Source organism: Tenrec ecaudatus, chromosome 8 (assembly GCF_050624435.1).
Source record: "Tenrec ecaudatus isolate mTenEca1 chromosome 8, mTenEca1.hap1, whole genome shotgun sequence".
NCBI classification, from domain to species: Eukaryota; Metazoa; Chordata; class Mammalia; order Afrosoricida; family Tenrecidae; genus Tenrec; species Tenrec ecaudatus.
The window spans coordinates 117,297,333-117,317,831 of NC_134537.1; the positions used below are offsets into that span (position 1 = coordinate 117,297,333).

Genomic DNA, 20,499 nt, shown 5'->3' on the forward strand with positions numbered 1-20,499 from the left:
AGAAAATGCAAAACGAGTGAATTAGAAAGAAATAGGAGATGAGAAGGAGCGATATCAGTCAGCCAGCTCCTAGAACCTTTTAGGCCAGGGTAAGGAGTTTAAATTTCACTCCGATGGTGATAAGAGGCATGGGAAGGGTAGCAGAAGATTGCAACTTGAAAGCCAGAGGGCTAGTCAGCTAACCTGAATCCTTTTCTCATAAATTGATTGGGACACAGCCACGCTCATTTGTTTTTTCTATAGCTGTTTTTGTTTCATATTGGTAGAATATTGCAACATAGACCATTTGGTCCACAAAAATGAGATTATTTACTCTATTGCTCTTCACAAAAAATTTGTAAATTCTAAAGCATGGGAATGGTATTCAACAAGTATTCAGTGAGTATGTACTCAGTGTCTACTTTGACACTCAGATATGATAAGATTGATTATTTCAAATGACCACTTTGGCTGCTTTATAGAAAATAGGTTTCAGTTGGCCCCGACATGAAATAAGACATAGAGTCGTTGTCAGGTGCTGTAAACCAAAGGAAAGCCCCACTTGTGTTGTTTGAGCTCATTATTGTTGAGTCTCTTTTCCGCTGACCCTCTACTTCGCCTGGGTTCTTTTCCAGGGATTGGTCTCTCCTCATAGTATAGCTAAACTTCTTCCGTCTCACCATCTTCGTTCCTTAGAGCATTCTGGCTCCAAGTCAGATTTGTTCTTCATCAGGTACTCTATGGTACTCGGTATTCTTTGCTAACACTATACGCATCAATTCTTCTGTTTTCCTTTTTCATTGTTCAGCTTTCACATACATAGGAGGGGGTACCCCCCAAAATGGAACACCCCCCCCAAAGCTATGTACATAAGGTTGTTTGTTTGTTTACAAAAGAACCTTAACACCTTCAAAGTACTCTCCATTACACTTAATGCATTTGTCAAATCTGCAATTCCATTCTTGGAAACATTTTTCAACTCGTGTTTGGATGGCTGACAGCACCTCCCTCATTTTTGTTTTTGTTTTTCACTTCTTCTATGACCTCAAATCACTGTCCTTTTATGTCCCTCTTCATAAAAGAGAACGCATAGAGTGAAATCAAGTGAGTCAGGTGTGTGGGGCAAGAAAGGCATGCTGTTTTTGCCCAAAACTGGTGCACTGAGATGGCTGCGTGAGTAGGTGTGTTGTGGTGGCAAAAGCATTCCCCTGTCTGCCACAAATCAGGCCTTTTTGTCACATCCTGTTAATGCAATCTTTTCAGAACCTCTAAATAGAAACCTTGATTAACAGTCTGACCTGGTGGAGCGAACTCCAAACGCACTATGAGTCAACATTTCCATCCATTTTGGAAGTTGACAGACATCCAGATGAGGTTGGTCATCAATCGACATTTCACCTTTTTTGAAATGAAGAAACAACTTGTGCACTTGAGTTTTCCCTTAGTGCTGTCCTTTTAAGCTGTGTCCAACATCACAACAGTTTCTGTGACATTTTTCCCCAGCAGGAAACAGAATTTTACAGCCACATGCTGTTCTCCTAAATCAGTCCTCACAAAAAACGAGCAAACTGCTTTCATGAAATTCACTGTGACCAGAGAGAACCATCCCAGGTGATGCCATTGGGTGTACTAACTCAGAGCGGGTTGCTTGATACTTGCCTTGTGGGAAAAATACTTACTATGAAAGCTCCGCCCAGCAGAGCTTTTTTCTGTTTTGTTTTATTTTGGTTTGGTTTGGTTGGTTGGTTTTTGTTTTGTTTTTTTGGGTGGGGGGGGGCTACCATACCTCCTTGTATATGAGACAATTTGCAATATACATAGCTTGAGTCAGGCATATCTTTAGTCCTCCAGAGGACATCTTTGCTTTTTAACACATTGTGCAGCAGATTTTCCTGGTATCTTGACTTCTGCTTCCATGGATTGATTGTGGATCCAAGTAAAATAAAATCCTTGGCAGCATCTTTTCTCCATAGGTCATAATGTTGCCCGTTGGTCCAGTTGTGAGGATTTTGCTTTTCTTTACAGGGAATTGTACTCTATTTTTGAAAGCTCTAGTCTTTATCCTCATCGACAAATGCCTCACACCCTTCTCACGTTCAGCACGCAGTGTTGTGTCACCTGCATGATGCAGGTTGCTAAAGAGCCTTCTTCCAATTCTGACAGTGCATTCGATGTATAGTCCAGCTGCTTGGGTTATTATGATGCACGCCTCTCCAGATTTTAAATTCTTCCTCTCGGTGTGTATATGCAAGTTGTACATAGCACAAGAAAGTGTTGGAGAATTCTCATTCCTCACAATATCATCCCTAGTTTGTTAAGGTGCTGTTAAAGGAGGCCCTGCAGAGATGAGTATCCTGATATCAGAACGTGTTGATGGATTACATTTCAATGTAAAGGTAAAAGAGGAATTCAGAAGGTTCCTAGGGGTTTGATCTGAGCCAAGCGGTGAAATACTGGTGCCATTTACTGACATAAGCAAGGGTATGTGTTTGGGGGTAGGAGGGAATCAGTTTTAATTTGAACAATTTTGAGATTCATGCTAGATAATTTAAGTGAAGACATTGGGTAGATAGTTGGAGCTAGCACTCCGATATAATTAGGACTACTGATAGTTAATAGCATATATTGACTTTCAAATTGTGCATTCTGCTTAAGCAATTCTCCTCAATTTTGGACCTTTTCATCTTAGCCCCTGCTCAGTCAGCACCTCCACATGACTAGCTAGTGAGATCTCTGGCTCATAAGTTGCAAAATGAAATACCCGATCATCTCTTTAAAAAGTTAATTACAGAGATGGTGCCCAGCTATGAATCAGAATAGTGTCTGTTGTCCTAAACGCTTGTATTTAAACATCTAAGTGAGGAGTCAACAAAGTCCACATGGAAGAAGCACACCAGCTTGTGTGATCCAAAGATGACAATAACAAAATCCAAATCTGACAAAGGGGAAAGAAAGTATCAGAGCTTAAGTTGTGAACACCCAATTTGTAGAAGGCTATAGAGGACAGTGGGAGCCCAAAAACCATCTTCAGACTATCTAGTCAGGTTAAGCCTCCATCAGTTCCCTTCTAGCTACAGGCAAGAGACTCGAGCAGCTTTACTCTCTTACAGAGATCATTGTAAACTTGATTTCTCTGGATCAAACTTGAGACTTGGTGTGTTTGGCAGGGTTCTGTAGAGAAACAAAACCAGGACACTTATGATTATATATTTCAAGATGTATGGGCAGGTTTATATAGTAAGAATACAATAGCTAATTAGCCTATGCAGCAGTACAGAGAACTCAGGTCAACTCACTTTTCTGAAACCGTTAATTTACGGAAGGCCCTTCAACTCAAGCAGTTGCTAGTCCCAGGTTGAGGAAGCAGACACTGGACTCGACACTCAGGTGAGACGTGGCAGAGTGGGCAGGCAGCAGCAGGAGGATGCAAAGCTGAGGCACAGCAGAGGCCAGCAGCTCGGCAGCATAGCAAAGCTAGTCCCAGTGGACCCTCAAGCTCTAGCAACACCCACATGGTGACAAGTTCCGTGGGTTGGCTCGGCCAACAGGTAGCACAGCACATGTTTGAGGCTACGGACCAGCTCAGGCAGCAGTGCACTGATCCATTCACCAGGGAAAATAAGACGGAGGCTGGCCTTGGAAAGCCGTTTATCTCAGTTGCCCTCTAATCAAGCTGCAACCCGATTGACAGGTTAAACTCCACCCACATGTTCCTACAGGAGCTATGTTGGCCTAGAAAACCTATCTGTCACAGTATGTTACCCCTCCTCCTGGCCTGACCAGAATTTGTTCTAGGCTCAAGTATTTCTTGCTTGTTCCATGACAAAATTTTCTTCCCTGGCTTAAAAAAAAAAAAACAAAGAAGTTGCTTACACACCCTCTAGTCTGTTGTAGTCCATAGAAACTCCTTTCGTCTCGTTGCTCTGACCCAATTTTTCAGCGCCTTAACTATTATATTCTACTTACATATATGAGCAAATCCTATTAAACCCACCTCTTTCAAGATGCCATCACATCTTAGCACGTCCATCCCACCTTCTCTTTCCAAGTTTATTACATTTGCCTCCTAAGTTCCTTCTCAACTTCCAACGTTTTCTTCTTGCAATCTGTTCTCAGTCTAGTGATTAAGAGAATGTATCCCATGATTCAGAACTTACCTTGGCAACACCTCACTTTTCTTAAAGTGAAACTTTACTCTTTCCAGTGGACTGTAACTCCTACACATTCTCCTCCTCATCAACTTTGCGACCTCATTTTCTACCCTCCTTACTCGCTCACTTGCCATTGTCTGTCTTTTACACGGGTTCCCTCTCTTCCCTGAATGTTCTGGTAGATATCCAAGTGGCTCACTATGTTACAGTTCAATGAGACCTACCACATCCAATCTCATACATAAATAGTATATAACCTCTATATAAATAATCATTTATTTCAGCACATGGCCTATTCTGTGAGTTATAGCCTTTTTGTGTAAATTATAACCCCAGCTTCCAGAGATTTATGCTGCTGCTTACTTTAGTCTTTGTTTTGTTTGTTTTCCAATAGCATTGTCATCTTCTAACATACTTTATTATTTGCCCGTTTTTATTCTTAATTATCTACCTATTTTCACTGCTAAACTATATGTGCGTAAATGTATTGTTTGACCCCGGCTTTCCCACCTGCAGTGTGAGCCACGGGCGATCTGGCACTGTTTCCCTTTTCCGTTCACCTGTGCACGTCCACAGCACTTAGAACAGCGCTGGAATCGATGGCTAGATGGTAGATCACATTCAACAGCGAGGGCCTGAGGAAATGGCACCGCTGCCCCATCTGACCTCGTTCGGGTAAATAAGGGAGAAGGAAAAGTGAACTTCTCACCAGCGCAAAGCCTATGACTTCCTTCCTTCTTGAACCCTACTCTAACACCGTTTCTCACATGGCACTCTACTTCCCTGGTGGGTTCCATAACCCATTTCTGTCGTCATACAAAACTCACAGACAATGCTCATGATTAAGAGGGTTAGGGAATTTGATAGGTAAATACAAGCTAAGATCAGAAAAAAAATAAATAAGGGAAACAATCATTGGTCCACAGCAACATGTCTCCTCAGCCAGCAGTCAACTTTTCTCTCTGGTCCTCAGCCTTTCAGCCAGTGGTCCCTTGGCCTCTGCTATTGTGGGCAGAAGCTGTGAGCTACTGCCCTTCCTCACAGTCTCAGTGCTGCTCCCCTGTTCTGTCTCGTGTTTTCCTTGCTGTGGCCTGTGGTCTCAGACTAGCTCCTTTGCTCTGTCCCCTGGTTTCTGTGTTGCAGCCTCTGGTGCCTCTGGCCTTGGTCTCTGCCACTTTCCACAGAGTTCTCAAATGTGTGCCATTGATGGCTCTCCCTTGATGATCCTGGGGATTCCGCCTGTACTTGATTGAGAGAAGTGCTCCGATAGCCCGGGGTATGGCAACCGAAACTAATCAATCACACACCCTCTTTGCATAGTCCCACTCCGTCATTTGGTGAGATTTACAGACATGAATAGAAGAGCCATGTTAAGAAATTTAACTAGCAGGGTGTTTGACTTTTCCCCCCTGTTTTTTATTAATTTTACCTAAAGATAATCACTCATGTTTGAAATGACAGCTGTATAAAGTTGTTCATTGCAATGTTGTTTTTAATAGCAAAAGATTCCAAACTACTTATGGGTCTTTCAACAAGCTGCTAGTTAAACTAATTGATATACAGTGGAGTGGGACAGTAACAGGACAGTGGTTAAGCACTGGACTGCTGCTACCTGAAGGGTGGCCCATGCAAGTCCACCAGCAACTTCATGGGAAACAGATGAGGCCGTTTGCTTCAGTAAAGAATACATATTCTTGGAAAATAAATTGGGGGACCGTGACCTATACAACGGAATATGCGCCTTGGCATTGTAGTGATTAAGGATTGGACTGCTAACTGAAAGGTCAGTGGTTCAAGCCCACCAGCTGCCTTGTGGGAGCCTGATGAAGCTCAGTCTGCTTCATGAAAGATTTGCCGCCTCAGAAACCCCATGGCACAGTTCTACTCTGCCCTGTCCTATGAGTTGGAATCAACTCATTGGCAGTGGGTTTTGCCTTTTATATAATGGAATGCCTCACAGCCAAAAAGTAGTTTCTTACTGAATTTATGGAATCAGGGTAGAGTTTGTGTTGAGAACATGCTTAGGTTATAAATTTGAGGCCTCATAACACCACGTTTTCTGAATGATTATTTTTATTTTATGTTTTACATTTTATTATGAGCTTTATCCTCTGGATTTCCCTAGCTGGTCTTTTCCTCATTTCAGCAGTTATTTTAGGCTTAGGTCCCTTACTCTTGCCAGATTGCAAGCTCACACTGTGGACAGTCATATCCTTCTACTTGGCAGCTGTATGTGTGGCTACAGACCAAGCACATTAGTGGCCAGTACAAACTATAATTAGATATAGCAGCTTGATATCTACTGCATTTTCTGGTGTGTCTTTTTATTGAATTATATCTTCTAAAATATCTCAGTTTTGCCACAGTTCAAATCACAAGCAACTATATTTTCATCCTAACATATTTCAATAAAAGACAGAGAGAATATGTGTACTATGGTAAAATACACATCATATAAAAGTTATTTCAACCTTCTTAAAGTGCATAAATCAGTGGTAACAGGTATAGTCATAGTGTTATGCAAACCATCACTACTGCCTAGTTCCAAAATTCCTTCATCATTTAATTTCATAGAATTGTGAAAACAAAATACCCAAAATTGAACAAGTTATTTGTTGTGTAAATGTATGCTGAATCAGAATATCAGCCATGTTGCTTGTCCTTGAGGTCTCTGAGATACAGACTGTACTAAGCCCCTCTCCTAGCTTTCCAGTTGCCCTTGGCATTTCTTGGTTTTCATCTGCCTCTGTTATCCTATTGACCATCCTTCCTCTGCCAGGTGTCTTTATATAACTTCTCTTTTATAAAAAAACTCAACTCTATAAGCTTAGAATCCACAGTACTGAAGAATAATCTCATATTACCTACCGTATATACTCGAATATAAGCCGACCCGAGTATAAGCTGAGGTATCTAATTATTACCTGGGAAACCAGAAAAACTGATTGTCTCAAGTATAAGCCTAAGGTGGAAAATGCGGAAGCTATTGGTGAGTTTCAATAATCAAAACAAATGAAAATAAAATTACTGAAAATTGAGACATCAGTGGGGTAATGTATTTAAATATTTATTTTAAATAAAAAACATAAATAAAAGGGCAACAAGTCATTTAACATTAGTAAACCAGCACAGTAAGTGGAAAATAGGTTCAACAGAAACAATAAGGTATCAACAATGATACCTTAAGAGTACTATTCCCTGAGCTCAATCAGCAACCAAGCTACAATGTAAACAGTTAAAATCCTTCATCATCATCCGTATCCCAGTGCAGAACTTCAGCTGGTGTGAGGTCATCATAGACGCTGTCCTCACTGAAATCGCCGTCATCACCATCACTGCTGTCATTTTCATACAAAGCGCAGTCTTCACTGCCATCCATAGCATTACTAATACTACATTTCTGGAAAGCACGTCGCACCATGTCTTCTGGAATGTCTTCCCATGCATCTCGAACCCACTTTACTGTTAACTCTAGGTCAGGCTTCATGAGATTTCCTCCTTTTGTTAGTCGGGCTTGACCAGATGACATCCATTCATGCCACTGACCCGTGTATAAGCTGAACCCCAGTTTTTCAGCACATTTTCTGTGCAGCTGGTCACAGTATAAAGCAGCATTTCTCAACCTGTGGGTCACAACCCCTTTGCGGGGTCAAACCACCCTTTCACAGGGGTCGTTCAGTTCATAAAAGTAGCAAAATTACTGTTATGAAGTAGCAACAAAAATAATTTTATGGTTGGGGGGGGTCACCACAACATGAGGAACTGTATTAAAGGGTCGAGGCATGAGGAGAGTTGAGAACCATTGGTATAAACTAATATAGAAGCGGAGCAATGACCATTTTCCCTGGCAACTAGCTCTCCGCGTCAATATAGACAAATCACTGCTAACTCATTGTTAGCTGATTCAAACATCCCTCTCTGAAAAACATAGCACATAAAGTACAGGATCCAGAGTTTGGGTGACCATAAATGAATATAAGTAAAGCAGAAGAGCAAAGTGAGAGGGAACAAGAATGGACTGTGAGGAAAGGTCACATTTCCAGTAAAATAAAAGCTATAAGAAGATACAGCATCTGGGGTCTTAAAGGCTTGAGAAGCATCAAAACCCACATGGAAGAATCACACCAGCCTGTCTGACCACAAGGTGCAGAAGGGACCTGTTATCAGACATCAAAGAACTAAAAATCATATCAATGGGTGCCCACCCCCCTGATTCAGTCAATGAAGACAAACGTGTGCTTAAGCAAATGTGGTCAAGAAAGCTGATGGTGCCCAGCTATCAAAAGATATAGCGTCTGGGTTCTTAAAGGCTCGAAGATAAACAAATGGCCATCTAATTCAGAAACAACAAAGCCCACATGGAAGAAACACACCAGCCTGTGTGACCATGAGCTGTTGAAGGGATCAGGTATCAGGCATCATCAGAACAAAAAATCTTATCATTGAAAATGTGGATGAGTGCTGAGTGGAGACTCAAAGCCCATTGGTTAACCAACCAGACACCCCTTACTGAAGGGTTGTGGGGAGGAGATGAGCCAGTCAGGGTGCAGGGTAGCAACGATGAAACATAAAACTTTCCTCTAGTTCTTAAATGCTTTTCCCCACCCCCCCCACCCCACTATCATGATCGCAATTCTACCTTACAAACCTGGCTAGGTAAGAGGATGTACATATGTACAGATAGCAGCTGGAAGCACAGGGAATCCAGGACAGATGACTACTTCAGGACCAGTGGTGAGAATGGCGATGCCTGGAAGGTGGAGAGAATGTGGGGTAGAAAGGGGGAACCGACTATAAGAATTTACTACGTATAGACTCCTTCCTGGGGGATGGACAGCAGAGAAGAAGGCGGGGGGAGACGTCGGACAGTGTAACATATGACAGAATAATAATTTATGAATTATGAAGGGTTCATGAGATAGGGGGAAGTTGGGAGGGAGGGGGAAATGAGCAGCTGGTATTAAGGGCTCAAGTAGAAGGCAAATGTTTTGAGAATGATGATGGCAACATATGTACATATGTTCTTGACACAATGGATGTATGTATGGATTGCGATAAGAATTGTATGAGCCCCCAATAAAATGATTTTTTTTAAGAAGAGCTGTAAGAAAAAAAACAATTTAAAAAAATGTTTTAAGCTGTAAGAAGCAGACATAATGTATAACAAAAAGTGAAATTTTCACAAGAAGTTATTTAATCAATGTCGCGTTTATATGGAAAAAGACTCCTCTGGTCCTCTGCCTCCCCTTCCAACTCTGCCGTGTTCCTTTCCCTTCTGCTTTTGCCATCGTATAAAGGTCAGACTTTATCGAGCACAACCTCTTGGCACTTTCTCTAGAATCATGTTCTTTCTCTCCAATCATGTTACTCTGAGCTATATTGTACTTACTTCAAAGAAAGGTGCCCTGTTTAACTCAAGTCTTAGCACAATCATTGCAATGCGTGTACATGACATTCTAGTCTTGCCTTGATTGCACAGTCAGCTCTGTGTGGGCCTCCCAGAGCTGTAGACAGTCACTGAACTTCCTCGAACTGCCCTGGGGGGGGAGGGGGAGGTCATGGCAAAAACAAGGGGAAATCCCACTGTGAAGGTTACTGAACAGACATTAATGACTCATGCCAAGTCCTAGCTAAGGAAAACATGTGCAGGGAAAACTTGGGTGGGGTTTGTTTTTGTTTGGGGTTTTTTTTTTACCTTCTCAGGATTGTAGTTTGGGTTTGCTTAATCATTGTATTGACTCTCAAAGTTGTGGTCTGAAACACAGCATTTTTGAAAGTTGAACTTTTAAAATTTACTTTTTGTGTTATCCTCTTTGAATCTTTGTGCTCAGTAGACAGTGTTTAAAAATATTTCCACCTATGATTGCTAATGTAACAACATTACCAATGAAAATAAATCTGATTGAATTTTATATTTCGTTTTAAAGAAATAAGTCTATATGCCCGGAAATGCTTATTTCATGGTATATTGCAGATGTTTCATCTGTTTATTAATATGGGTAGTGAATAAATTTAACAAGATTTAATATATATATGTTTTCCCGATATAGGGCATCACATTTGATGAATTCAGGTCGTTTTTCCAGTTTTTGAATAACCTAGAAGACTTTGCAATAGCCTTGAATATGTACAACTTTGCAAGTCGATCTATAGGACAAGGTAAAGTAATCATCTTTTCAATATAAAGAGCAAAAACTTTATTTTTGCCCATCATTTAATATCATAGATAAAAGGTAGTGGCGTTGAAGAGGAAGAAACCTCATGGGCACTCAGGAACACTGAGGGACGTGTGTCTACTGGAGAGGAGCCAGCTATCCGTGCCTCAGGCATCCCCAAGGAATGAGATTTTTTATTTTGGTGATTTTATTCACAGTTGTGCTAACTGCGAAACCTGTCATGTCAGCATGGCCACTAATCAACAAACGATGAGAATTACCAAGTTTTGAAAATAATGCATAAAACTGAATATCAGTTTTGCTTCATTTCTAAAAGAAATACAGCTATCATTCAAAATGCTGTTCTTCTGAGGACCTGCTCCTTCATTTTGTAGGTGGATTAATAAACCAAATGATACTCAGAAGATTGTTGAAGAATATGAGGTCAGATGAAGAGAGTTAAATGTATGGTCCATCTTATGGTAGCATGGTAGAGAAAACTTGGTCATATGAGCCTTAGCCCACTGCCACTGAGGAATGCCCTGCTGTGGTTTGGAATGCCAGCTTTCTGCTAGCAAATACTCTTCATTATTTCCCAAACACCACACAGACAGATGGGCTTTGTAAACTACAGATTAACCTTTCTACAACATGACTACTATGGAAAACTCTTCCGTTTCCAAGTTGGAAAATGTACGGGTTCTTCCCCTAAGATCCCTTTTGTGTCCGTTTTCCAGCTCCTGTGTGTTCCCCTGTGCTCTCCCCAAACTAATAGCAGCTCACTTCTCCCTGAAGATTCCTTCTGTATTCATGTCTCTCCAGTGCATTTGTTCATTTGTGCCATTTCATCTGCAGTTTCTTACATCTCTACAAGCCTAAATCCATCTTCCTTGTCAGGGCTCCGCTCCAATGCAAAAGCCACAGCCTTTCCCAATAAGATGAAAACAATCTCTCGTCTCCAAATTCTCATAGCACTTGGTTGGTGCCTTTTGTATAATCGTTACTTAGGCAGATGACTCACTTCTCATTTGAACTGTAAGTTCCTTGAGAATTTCTTCATCCAAATGACCTCTAGGGCATCTGTCGCTAGTAGGTGCTCATTCAGAAGTCAGTGATACGATGCATTGTTGAGCTTCTTGGCTCTTTTCGTGAAAACCACCTACATCTTTGTTCCCTACAGGCAGTGGGTTTAATGTAACTGAGGTCTGTAAAATCATGCCTCATGCTTAGAGACCGATTTCATCTACAGCCTTTCTAGTAATTAGCATGTATTATTGAGATGTTAATCGTTAACCCTTTTTTCTTTTTATGTGGTGCTCATCTAGATGAATTTAAGCGTGCTGTCTATGTAGCCACTGGCCTCAAACTTTCGCCGCATTTAGTGAACACAGTCTTCAAGATTTTTGATGTTGACAAAGATGATCAATTAAGTTATAAAGAATTTATTGGAATTATGAAAGACAGGCTCCATAGAGGATTCCGGGTAAGCCTATAAATTTAAGATCTATGTATAACCACCTTCCTCACCCCCCACCCCTTTTGATAGGAAAGAAAATAATCCATCTAAGTTTTAGAGATAATTTTAATAAAAATGTATGGATATAAACTTGAAATGTTTTCATTAAAAAGATATTTCCTATCTGCCTTCAAGAAGAATATGAGGTGATGAAAGACAATGCTTTTTTTAAATAGTTTAATTTTTGACCGTTTATGAACATACAATTCACATAGTATAAAGAATATGAAGAGGCTTCAAAATGTTTGTGGGAAAATTCCATTATCTTTTAATTAAATTTCTCATGAATGTTTTAAATTTCCTTCATATAAAATCATTTTCATGTTCAACAGTTTATTTTATGTTAGGTTACTGTCTACATTCTAGTTTGGAAAGAGAGAAACGTTGCCAAATATTCTTGAAAAATTTTATCTGCATAGTGCTGCTTCACACTGGTAACTACAAAGAAATGTCACTTTCTCATTTTGTGTGACACAAATTTCTTAAGAGGCTCATCCGTCACTACATAGTCCATATGTTCTATATGGAAAATAAGCCAAAAAAAATTTTTGTCAAAGATTTTTTATTCAGCGTAGTACAGAGTAAGTACTATAAATTCAATGCTTTACCCGTAAGAAATTTTTTTTTTCCCAGTGGTGGTTAGATTTTATTTAAGAAATTTTTTTTTAAGAAAAAAAATTTACAGTGAAATTAGAGCTGGAATCAGTGTATGTTTACACATCTAACAACTATTGAAATGCCACCATTTTTTAAAATTAAAATTAATAAGTAGAATATTTAGTTTTTCATGGCAAAACAGCCTTAAGTGTTACACAGTTTTAAAAAGAAACATGTATGCTAAAAAAAACAAAATTCATCTTAGACATGGTTTTAAAGATTTTTAGTAAGTCCAAGCCATCCTGATAAAGTCAATGTGTGCTTATCTGCCACCTACTGGTTACTTGGTAACATTTTAGATGGTGCCACAAGTCACTGAAAAGGACAGATATTGAAAATCATTTTTTATTTAAAACTTAAGTATGATGAGGTGAAATTAAAATAAAAGTTATACTGTAAAACCTCTATCACTTTATTACTCTCAGGTATTATGTGTTTGTTTAGTCATTAAATACTTAGGACTTTCTTCACATTTTATTTATATGGTCATATTTTTTATTCTCTATTCCATAGGGTTATAAGACAATTCAAAAGTATCCCACTTTCAAGTCCTGTCTCAAGAAGGAACTTCATAGCAGATAAGTACGTTAGTCTCTCTGCTTTTCTAAATATAATGGCTCCATAATAATAAAAGAAAGATCACACTTTATCAATTATAATATTCAAGAAATATCTGTAAAGACTAGAATTATGATTTGTTTTTAATTTGAAAGAATACATGATTTTATTGAAAACTGTTCATTCAAGAATCAGACTTTATGACAAAGCACTAATCTGCCATTATGAAGGTATGATCCCAAAATGGACTGGAACACATACTCACCCAACTGTAATTCTCACTTGATTTTCCTCAAGGGTCTTGATTAAAAGTTTTTCTGTTTAACCTGTAGATTTTTTATTTGAATAGATATGTAATGAATCCAAATGCAATGATTAATTAAAATCTAGGGTAATTTCAACATGAGGGATATCTACTACCATATACACTTAAGTATAAGCTGACCCAAATATCAGTTGAGGCACCTAATTTTACCACAAAAACTGTGCCTTATACACGAGTGTATACAGTATTTTGAAGAACCTTTATTAAAAACATTTGCTATAATAACAATAGCTAATTTTTTGTTATTATTAGTGTTACACCAGAATTTGAACCTCATCCTTTCTGATTAAGAAAAGAAACAAACCCATACTCTTTATTAATAGGTCTTCCAATGATAGAATTCTCACCTTCCACGTAGGAGCCCCTGTTTTGATTCCCAGCCAGTGCACTTCCTGTGCAGCACCCCCATCTGTCACTGGAGGAATGCGTATTGCTAGGACACTGAACAGGTTTCAGCATAGCTTTCAGACCAAGATAAATTTGGAAGAAAAGATTGGAATCTGCTTCCAAAAATCGGCCAATGAAAAAAATTCTGCAGATCGTATGATTTACAATCACTATAGCTAAAGATGAAGAAACTCAAGATCAAAGAGTGGCTTGAAAAGAGAAAGCAAAGAACTATAATGAAATATCTAAAGATTGGAGTTAGAAAGGCCAAGGGGAAGAACATACTTGGTATTTCTCAAGCTGAAAGAAATGGAAACAAACAATCAGACATTCAAACTTTGAATTATCAAGCTGAAGAATTCTATGGGCATTATATTGAATGATGCAGGAAGTCTCAAAAAAAATAAGGGTGTACACACAGTCACTGTACACCCGCCCCACCACCACCACCACCCCAGAAAAAAGGTCACCATTCAATCATTTCAGGAGGTAGCATGATGTTAAAGGAGTAGGTTCGAGCTTCACTGAAGGAACTGACAGGATGCCAACTGAGAGCTCTCAACAAATGAGGGCCACAGTGGAAGTGCCCATCCTTGCCAAGAAACTGAAAGGCATCCCTACATGTGTTGATCCCGGAAAGGTGATCCAACAGATGACAGAAATTATTAATTTTCACACAAAAGTAAAATTTTGCTGAACATAATTCAAACACAGTTGCAGTAGTATATCAGCAGAAAATTTGTGAGGAATTCAGGATGGATTCAGAAGAGGATGTGGGGTGAAGGGAGAGAGATAATTACTGATGGGTTAGATCTTGGCTGAAAGCGGAGAATACCAAAAAGATTTTTCTGTGTGTGTGTGTGTGTGTGTGTGTGTGTGTGTGTGTGTGTGCGCGCGCGCGCGTTTGACTACACAAATGCATTTGACTGTGTGACTCAGAAGAAATTAAGGATAACATTGGACAGAGCAAGAATTCCACAGGACTTTTAAGGAAATGGTATAGGAGCCATATCTGACCTCTGCTCTTACAAAAAGCAGGAGGAGAATCTTAAGTCCACATCAGCCTAAGGATGGTTATCACAAGGCAGGGGTCAGATATGCCTCCACCCTCCCTCCTCCTCTATCCCATCAGCCATCCCTGCCGTGGCATGCTACTAAACTCTGCTGGGTTCTGGACACCATTGCAATGGCCACATAGAAACTCACAGTACTCATGATTATAGGGGTTTATTAGGGAAGCTGACCACTTACAAACTGGTGAGATCTCTTGGTCTTCCTCCGTGGGCCAGAAAGCCGACCACCTCTGCCTCACAGACTCAGCGTTGCTCCTCTGCTCTCATGGTTGTGCTGCTCCTTAGTTCTGTCCCATGGTCTCAGAGCTGCTGTGCTGCTCTGTCTCCTGGTCTCAGTGCTATGGCATCTGGTGCCTCTGCTATCTCCACTACTTTAGTAGGCAGGGATCTCACATACAGTCCACTGATGGTGCTTCTTTCGTGGTGGTTGTGTAACTTCCTGTTTTTGCTTCAGAGATGGTTCACTCTTAGACAGTTTTACCAATGGAATGGCAAAACTGACCAATCTCTCTGTTAGCATCTGCAGCAGTTACACACCGGTGGTAATCTGTCAACTTGTACAGGGGTGGAGTCTAGCCTGTCGATCAGGTCGCAGCTTGATGACCTCATTTGAAGGCACAAAGGAGATAGAGGCCAGATACATTCTCTGCTTTGTCTTCCTGCTGACAAGACATATGGAGCCAAGCTGATAGAGCCTGCACCCTAGAGCTGGAGGAGCCACGTGGAGACCCACGCCAGCACAGAGATGCTTCCACCACCACTGGATCCACAAGACTTTGCACCCACTTGCCCATGGTCTTCCCGCATCCAACATTATTGCATGGCTATGAGAGTAGTCAACATGCTGGAGGAAGATGAGATTATCTTATATTCTCTTGTAAAATTTAAAGTCCCCAAAACCCAAAGGTGAAGTTCTACTTTGTTATATAGAACCACTGTGATTCTGAATTAGCACCATGGAGATGAGTGAGTGATAGAGATTCACTACAGCTCTGTTTGCTAAAAGTGAAAAGGACTCACAGTATTTAGTGATGAAGATCAAACTCCCGACAGCCTTCAGTATACATTACACTCGTTGTAAAGGTAACCACAATCCTTACAACTGGATCAATAGAACATATGATAAATGGAAACCAGGTTGAAGTTGTCAAGAACTTCATTTTACCTCTGTCCACACCAATGCTCATGGAAACAGCAGTCAAGAAATCGAACAACTAACGTATTGCTTTGGGCAAACCAAATGCACAAGACCTCTTTAAAGTGTTAAAAAGCAACAATATCAGTTTAAGGACTAAGGTTTACCTGGCATAAGCCATTGTCATTTCAACCACATCATATGCATGCAAAAACTGGATGGTGAGTAAGGAAGATCACAGAAGAGTCAAGTCAATGCATTCGGATTATGTTATTGGCAAAGAATATTGAAGGTACCATAGAGCAACAGTAGAACAAACATCCCGTTCGAAAAAAGTACAACCAGAATGCCCCTTAGAACTGATAACGGCATTCTCAATTCTTTCTCTCTCAAGAATTTTGGACATGTTATCAGAGAGACAAGTCCCTGAAGATAGTCATCATGCTTATAAGTTAAAGGGTCAGCGATCACAAGCCTTCCAGTGAGGGGGATTGATACACGAGCTGGAAACGGTGGGTGCAAACACAATGGAGATTTTGAGGATGGTACCGGACTAGACAGTGTTCATTCTGAATGAGGATTGGCTGATGGCACCTAACAATGAGCTCTGGTAGTGTAGTGGCTTACATGTTGGACTCCTAACTGAAAGATCAGCAGTTCAAACCTACCAGCCTGTCTACGGGGAAAAGATGAAGCCTCTGCTCCCATAAAGATTCACAGCGCAAGAAACCCAAAGTGGCGTTCTCCTCTGTCCGAGAGGATCACTAGGAATTGAAATCAGCTCGATGGCACTGGATTTGTTTTTTGTTATTCTTGCTTTAACTCTGACAGTGGATCGCAACCTGGCCGTCTGTTGATTATGAGATGGTATGGGACTAGTGCTGCTTTGAATTCCGGTGGGTGTTGGGCGCACCACGAGTTGGGAGGGATTGGACAGCTTCTAACAACAGGGACAGTGTCCTGTGAGAACTTAAATAAAACATAAGAATAAAGTAGGGCCTTGTCATTTATATATCCATAAACTGCTCTCGACAAAATAATAGTAGTAGAGTAATTTAATTTTATACAGTAGCGCATAGAACCATAGATGGAAATGACTCTTCTAGGCCTTTGTAACATTGACAAGTAACTAAACAAAACATTAATTTTTTTATAATCGTTTCATTGCCTCTTAGAGCTCTTAGAACAATCCATACATCCATTGTTTCAAACACATTTGTACAGCTGTTGCCATCATTTTCAAAACATTTTCTTTCTACTTGAGGCCTTGGTATCACCTTCTCTTTTTCCCTTCCCTCCCCTAATATTTTAATTAGTAAATAGTTCATGACTTGTTTAAATATTTATACAAGGTTAAATTCAAAAGTATTACAAAAATGGTAACTCAAATATCATGACATAACCATAGAAACCTTTTCCATAAAAATATCAGAATTAGAAGCTATTGCTCCTCAGCATATCCTCCACGTAGGTCTGTCCAGTTCCCAAGCAGTGTGTCTATCCCCTCATCTGGATTACATCATGGGCTGCTAATTGAACGGTCATACATTCAAAACATCAGCTACTAGGAGGAAGAAAGCTGAAGTTCTCTGTTCCTGTAAATAGTTATATTCTTGGAAACCCACAGGGCAGTTCTACCCTTTCTTTTAGGGTCACTACGAGTCACTTGGTGCCAGTGGGTTTAGTTTTTGATTTTGGTAACCCTTCCCTGAAGAGTTCTATACTTTTTTATTTATACTCCAGCAAAACAGCAGTGTTGGCATTCTCTGAGTTTGGAAACAAGGAAGACTGAAGGGTTAAGATCAGGGTGGTCGAGTGAATACAGTAAGGTTTTACAAGGAAATAATCATAAGACAGCCTTGCTACCCATGAAGAATGAGCAGGTGTATTGGTGTGTGGTGATGGAAACAATTTCTCAGTGCAATTTTCCTGGTTACCAAAGCAGTTTTTCTGAAAAATTCATAAGCTTCTTTGGTTATTTTGTGTCCATCAAGAACATCTCTCAAAATGAGGCCTTTGGAAAAGTCTCAGAAAGTCACCTTAAGCTTGAACTGACCCCTGTGCTTTGACTTTATAACTGGCCAGCAGATCCCTTCAGAAGCTACTTTTTTGATTGGACTTCCACCTTAACTAAACGTAGACACCTATCTTTTTTAAAGAACTTGCCTGCAACCATTCATGGGTCACAGAGACCTGTTTAAGTACCTTCTGTGTGAAATAAACTTGAGCGTGTATGAATTTGAACCCTAATAGCACTACTGGTTTACTTATATACAGATTTTCTGTTGGTAGTTGTTTATTATATGCCTTACTGTGTCGTAGTAGTAGCTTAATAGTTTTATTTGCCTTATCAACTTTGAATTACATCCTAAGTAAATATTGCTTTTGTGTCATTATTTTACTTATTTCAACTAGAGACTCCCAAAACAAAGCATAAAGCATTACTGTCTACATGGCAGATGCAACAAGCAACAATTTTCAAGAGTTGTGGAAGCAGGCTGGCGATCAGATCATGTAGAAATTCAGCAAAAGGTGAAAAGCACTGGGAATCACTTTCCCCTGAACTGAGTCTTCATGTAGCACAGATGGAGTGCATCTTCTCACTACACATGTTGTGTTGTCAAGTTAAGCTTTTGTCTTGATGTAGTAGTTTGAACTTATTCATTCCTTTCAGGAGTATACATGTACGTAAGACTTCTAATAACTATAAGAATGTATTTTAATATTTTATTTATTTATTAGAAAATTGCCTCATTTCAAAATAATATATTGCTTATGGATTATAGATCACCTGAAAATGAACAGCACTGTTTATTTTACTGTGAACATATTTTCAGAAAATGTATATTGCTTGATAATAATCTTAGGGCCATTAGGATTGTTAGTGAATCTCTTAACTTTTAGTTTTTTAATTACATTAAAGTAATTTTCATAAAAATGTGCCACTATATCATGGTTTACATTGTTCTTTTAACTTTTTAACTACTCAACATATATATTTTTTAATTGCTTTAACTCTTTGGGGTTTTTTTTGTTTTCTATTTGTTTTGTTTTAATTTTTGTTCGTTTACCCAGGTCAACAGAATGTCTGCAATTTTTTTATGTATACAGTGAAGATATTTAAAACTGACTTTTTTTCTTAAAAAATGTGTATAAACTGTCGCTTTTAGCTGCCATTGTCATTGTCTTAAACATGATGCTGCTCTTAACTGCAGACGATGTTAACAACACTAGTGAAATTATAGCTCTCTTATTCCATATTGTTAATATATATGCCTGACGTGTCAGAATGAGTATTAGAAGAGACCATAAAATTGTTAAAAAGATTGATGTATATACTAGATAGAAGTTAATATTTGTGTCTTGCAAAAGGACCACATGCAAAATTGATGCCAAGTGTTAAATATTATCAATTACTTCAAAATAATGTCCTAAAGGAGGAAAAGAGAAACTTTTGATTGAAAAATCAACACAATTAGATTTTCACATGGAGAAAATCATTTGAATGGTAATGAATCAGTTTAGAAATAATATTTATGCATGATATATAAAAACAAGATAAATTTAAACCTATTAATATATTTTATGTGGAAGATAATATTTATCTTCCTTTTTAAGACATTTAATTTATGGTTACACACACTCCAGATATTACAGTGCTTTTGCATATGAAAATAAACAGTTTTTATAAGTTATTAAATGTGAAAATGAGACTATCAGCCTATTTATAAAAATAATGTTATTTCAAAGAAAATGTTATTAGCATTATCAATGTATTTGATAGACTTTTTACATTCTTTATCTGATATTGTTTATTATGCTGATACAGAAATATGTGTTTCCTAAATGGAAGGAGCCCATGCAATGTAATAATTTCGTTTCACTTCTTTTGAAGGTAGAGTCAGTTGAGCATCTTGTAAAGTTGACTAAATGAAAATGCCTCTTTTACTTGTTTACCAGGTTCCCATCTGTTTTGCCTACACTGAATGTCCTCAATTATTTACTATCTCAAGTAACTGAAAAGTGCAATTTACTTTAATCTTTGACTATAAGTTAGATCTTACCTACCTAGAAAAATTACTGTTTTAAAGTCTTACAAATACAGATAAAAGCAGGATGAGCGCTCTCCTGTCTTATGTGACTACCAGTTCTCTGAGGAGGAACACTTCTTCTGTATTGCTCAGTGAGTGATGGTCTCAGCTCACAAGTCTGCAGAGTAATATTAAAACATGGATAAAATATTCTGAGCAATTAAAACAGAATAAAAGTCGTGAATTAAACAATTTTCTTCACGTAGTTATTCTTGAACCTTACTCTCTGTAAAACGGCGGAAAGAAAATTATCTCACTGGATTAGTGGGTTTGTTTAATTAAAATATTTTGAAAACAATGTCTTAAATACATTTTTGCTTTTATTCTTAGTACTTCCTACTATAAACGATTCTTGAGAAGGCAGAGATGTGCAAAGAACTAGTTAGCAAACTTTTACAGAACAGTGGGGTGTGCGTTTTAAGACTCCACACAAGTGTTCATAATAGGAAATTTGTTTAAGTTCCAAATTATT

At 39.0% G+C, this 20,499-nt stretch overlaps 1 protein-coding gene across 2 annotated transcripts in view; it reads left to right on the forward strand.

Moving 5' to 3' along the window:
* The window catches only part of MICU3 (mitochondrial calcium uptake family member 3), a 114,171-nt gene extending 93,907 nt beyond the window's left edge, over positions 1–20,264 (forward strand). For both annotated transcript variants that reach the window (XM_075556761.1, XM_075556762.1), the window contains 4 exons: positions 10,181–10,289; positions 11,611–11,768; positions 12,972–13,040; positions 18,352–20,264. In XM_075556761.1, the coding sequence (XP_075412876.1) occupies positions 10,181–10,289; positions 11,611–11,768; positions 12,972–13,040 (336 nt within the window). In that variant the 3' untranslated portion in view covers positions 18,352–20,264. The remainder of the gene's footprint in view (positions 1–10,180; positions 10,290–11,610; positions 11,769–12,971; positions 13,041–18,351) is intronic.
* Positions 20,265–20,499: the final 235 nt, after the last annotated feature.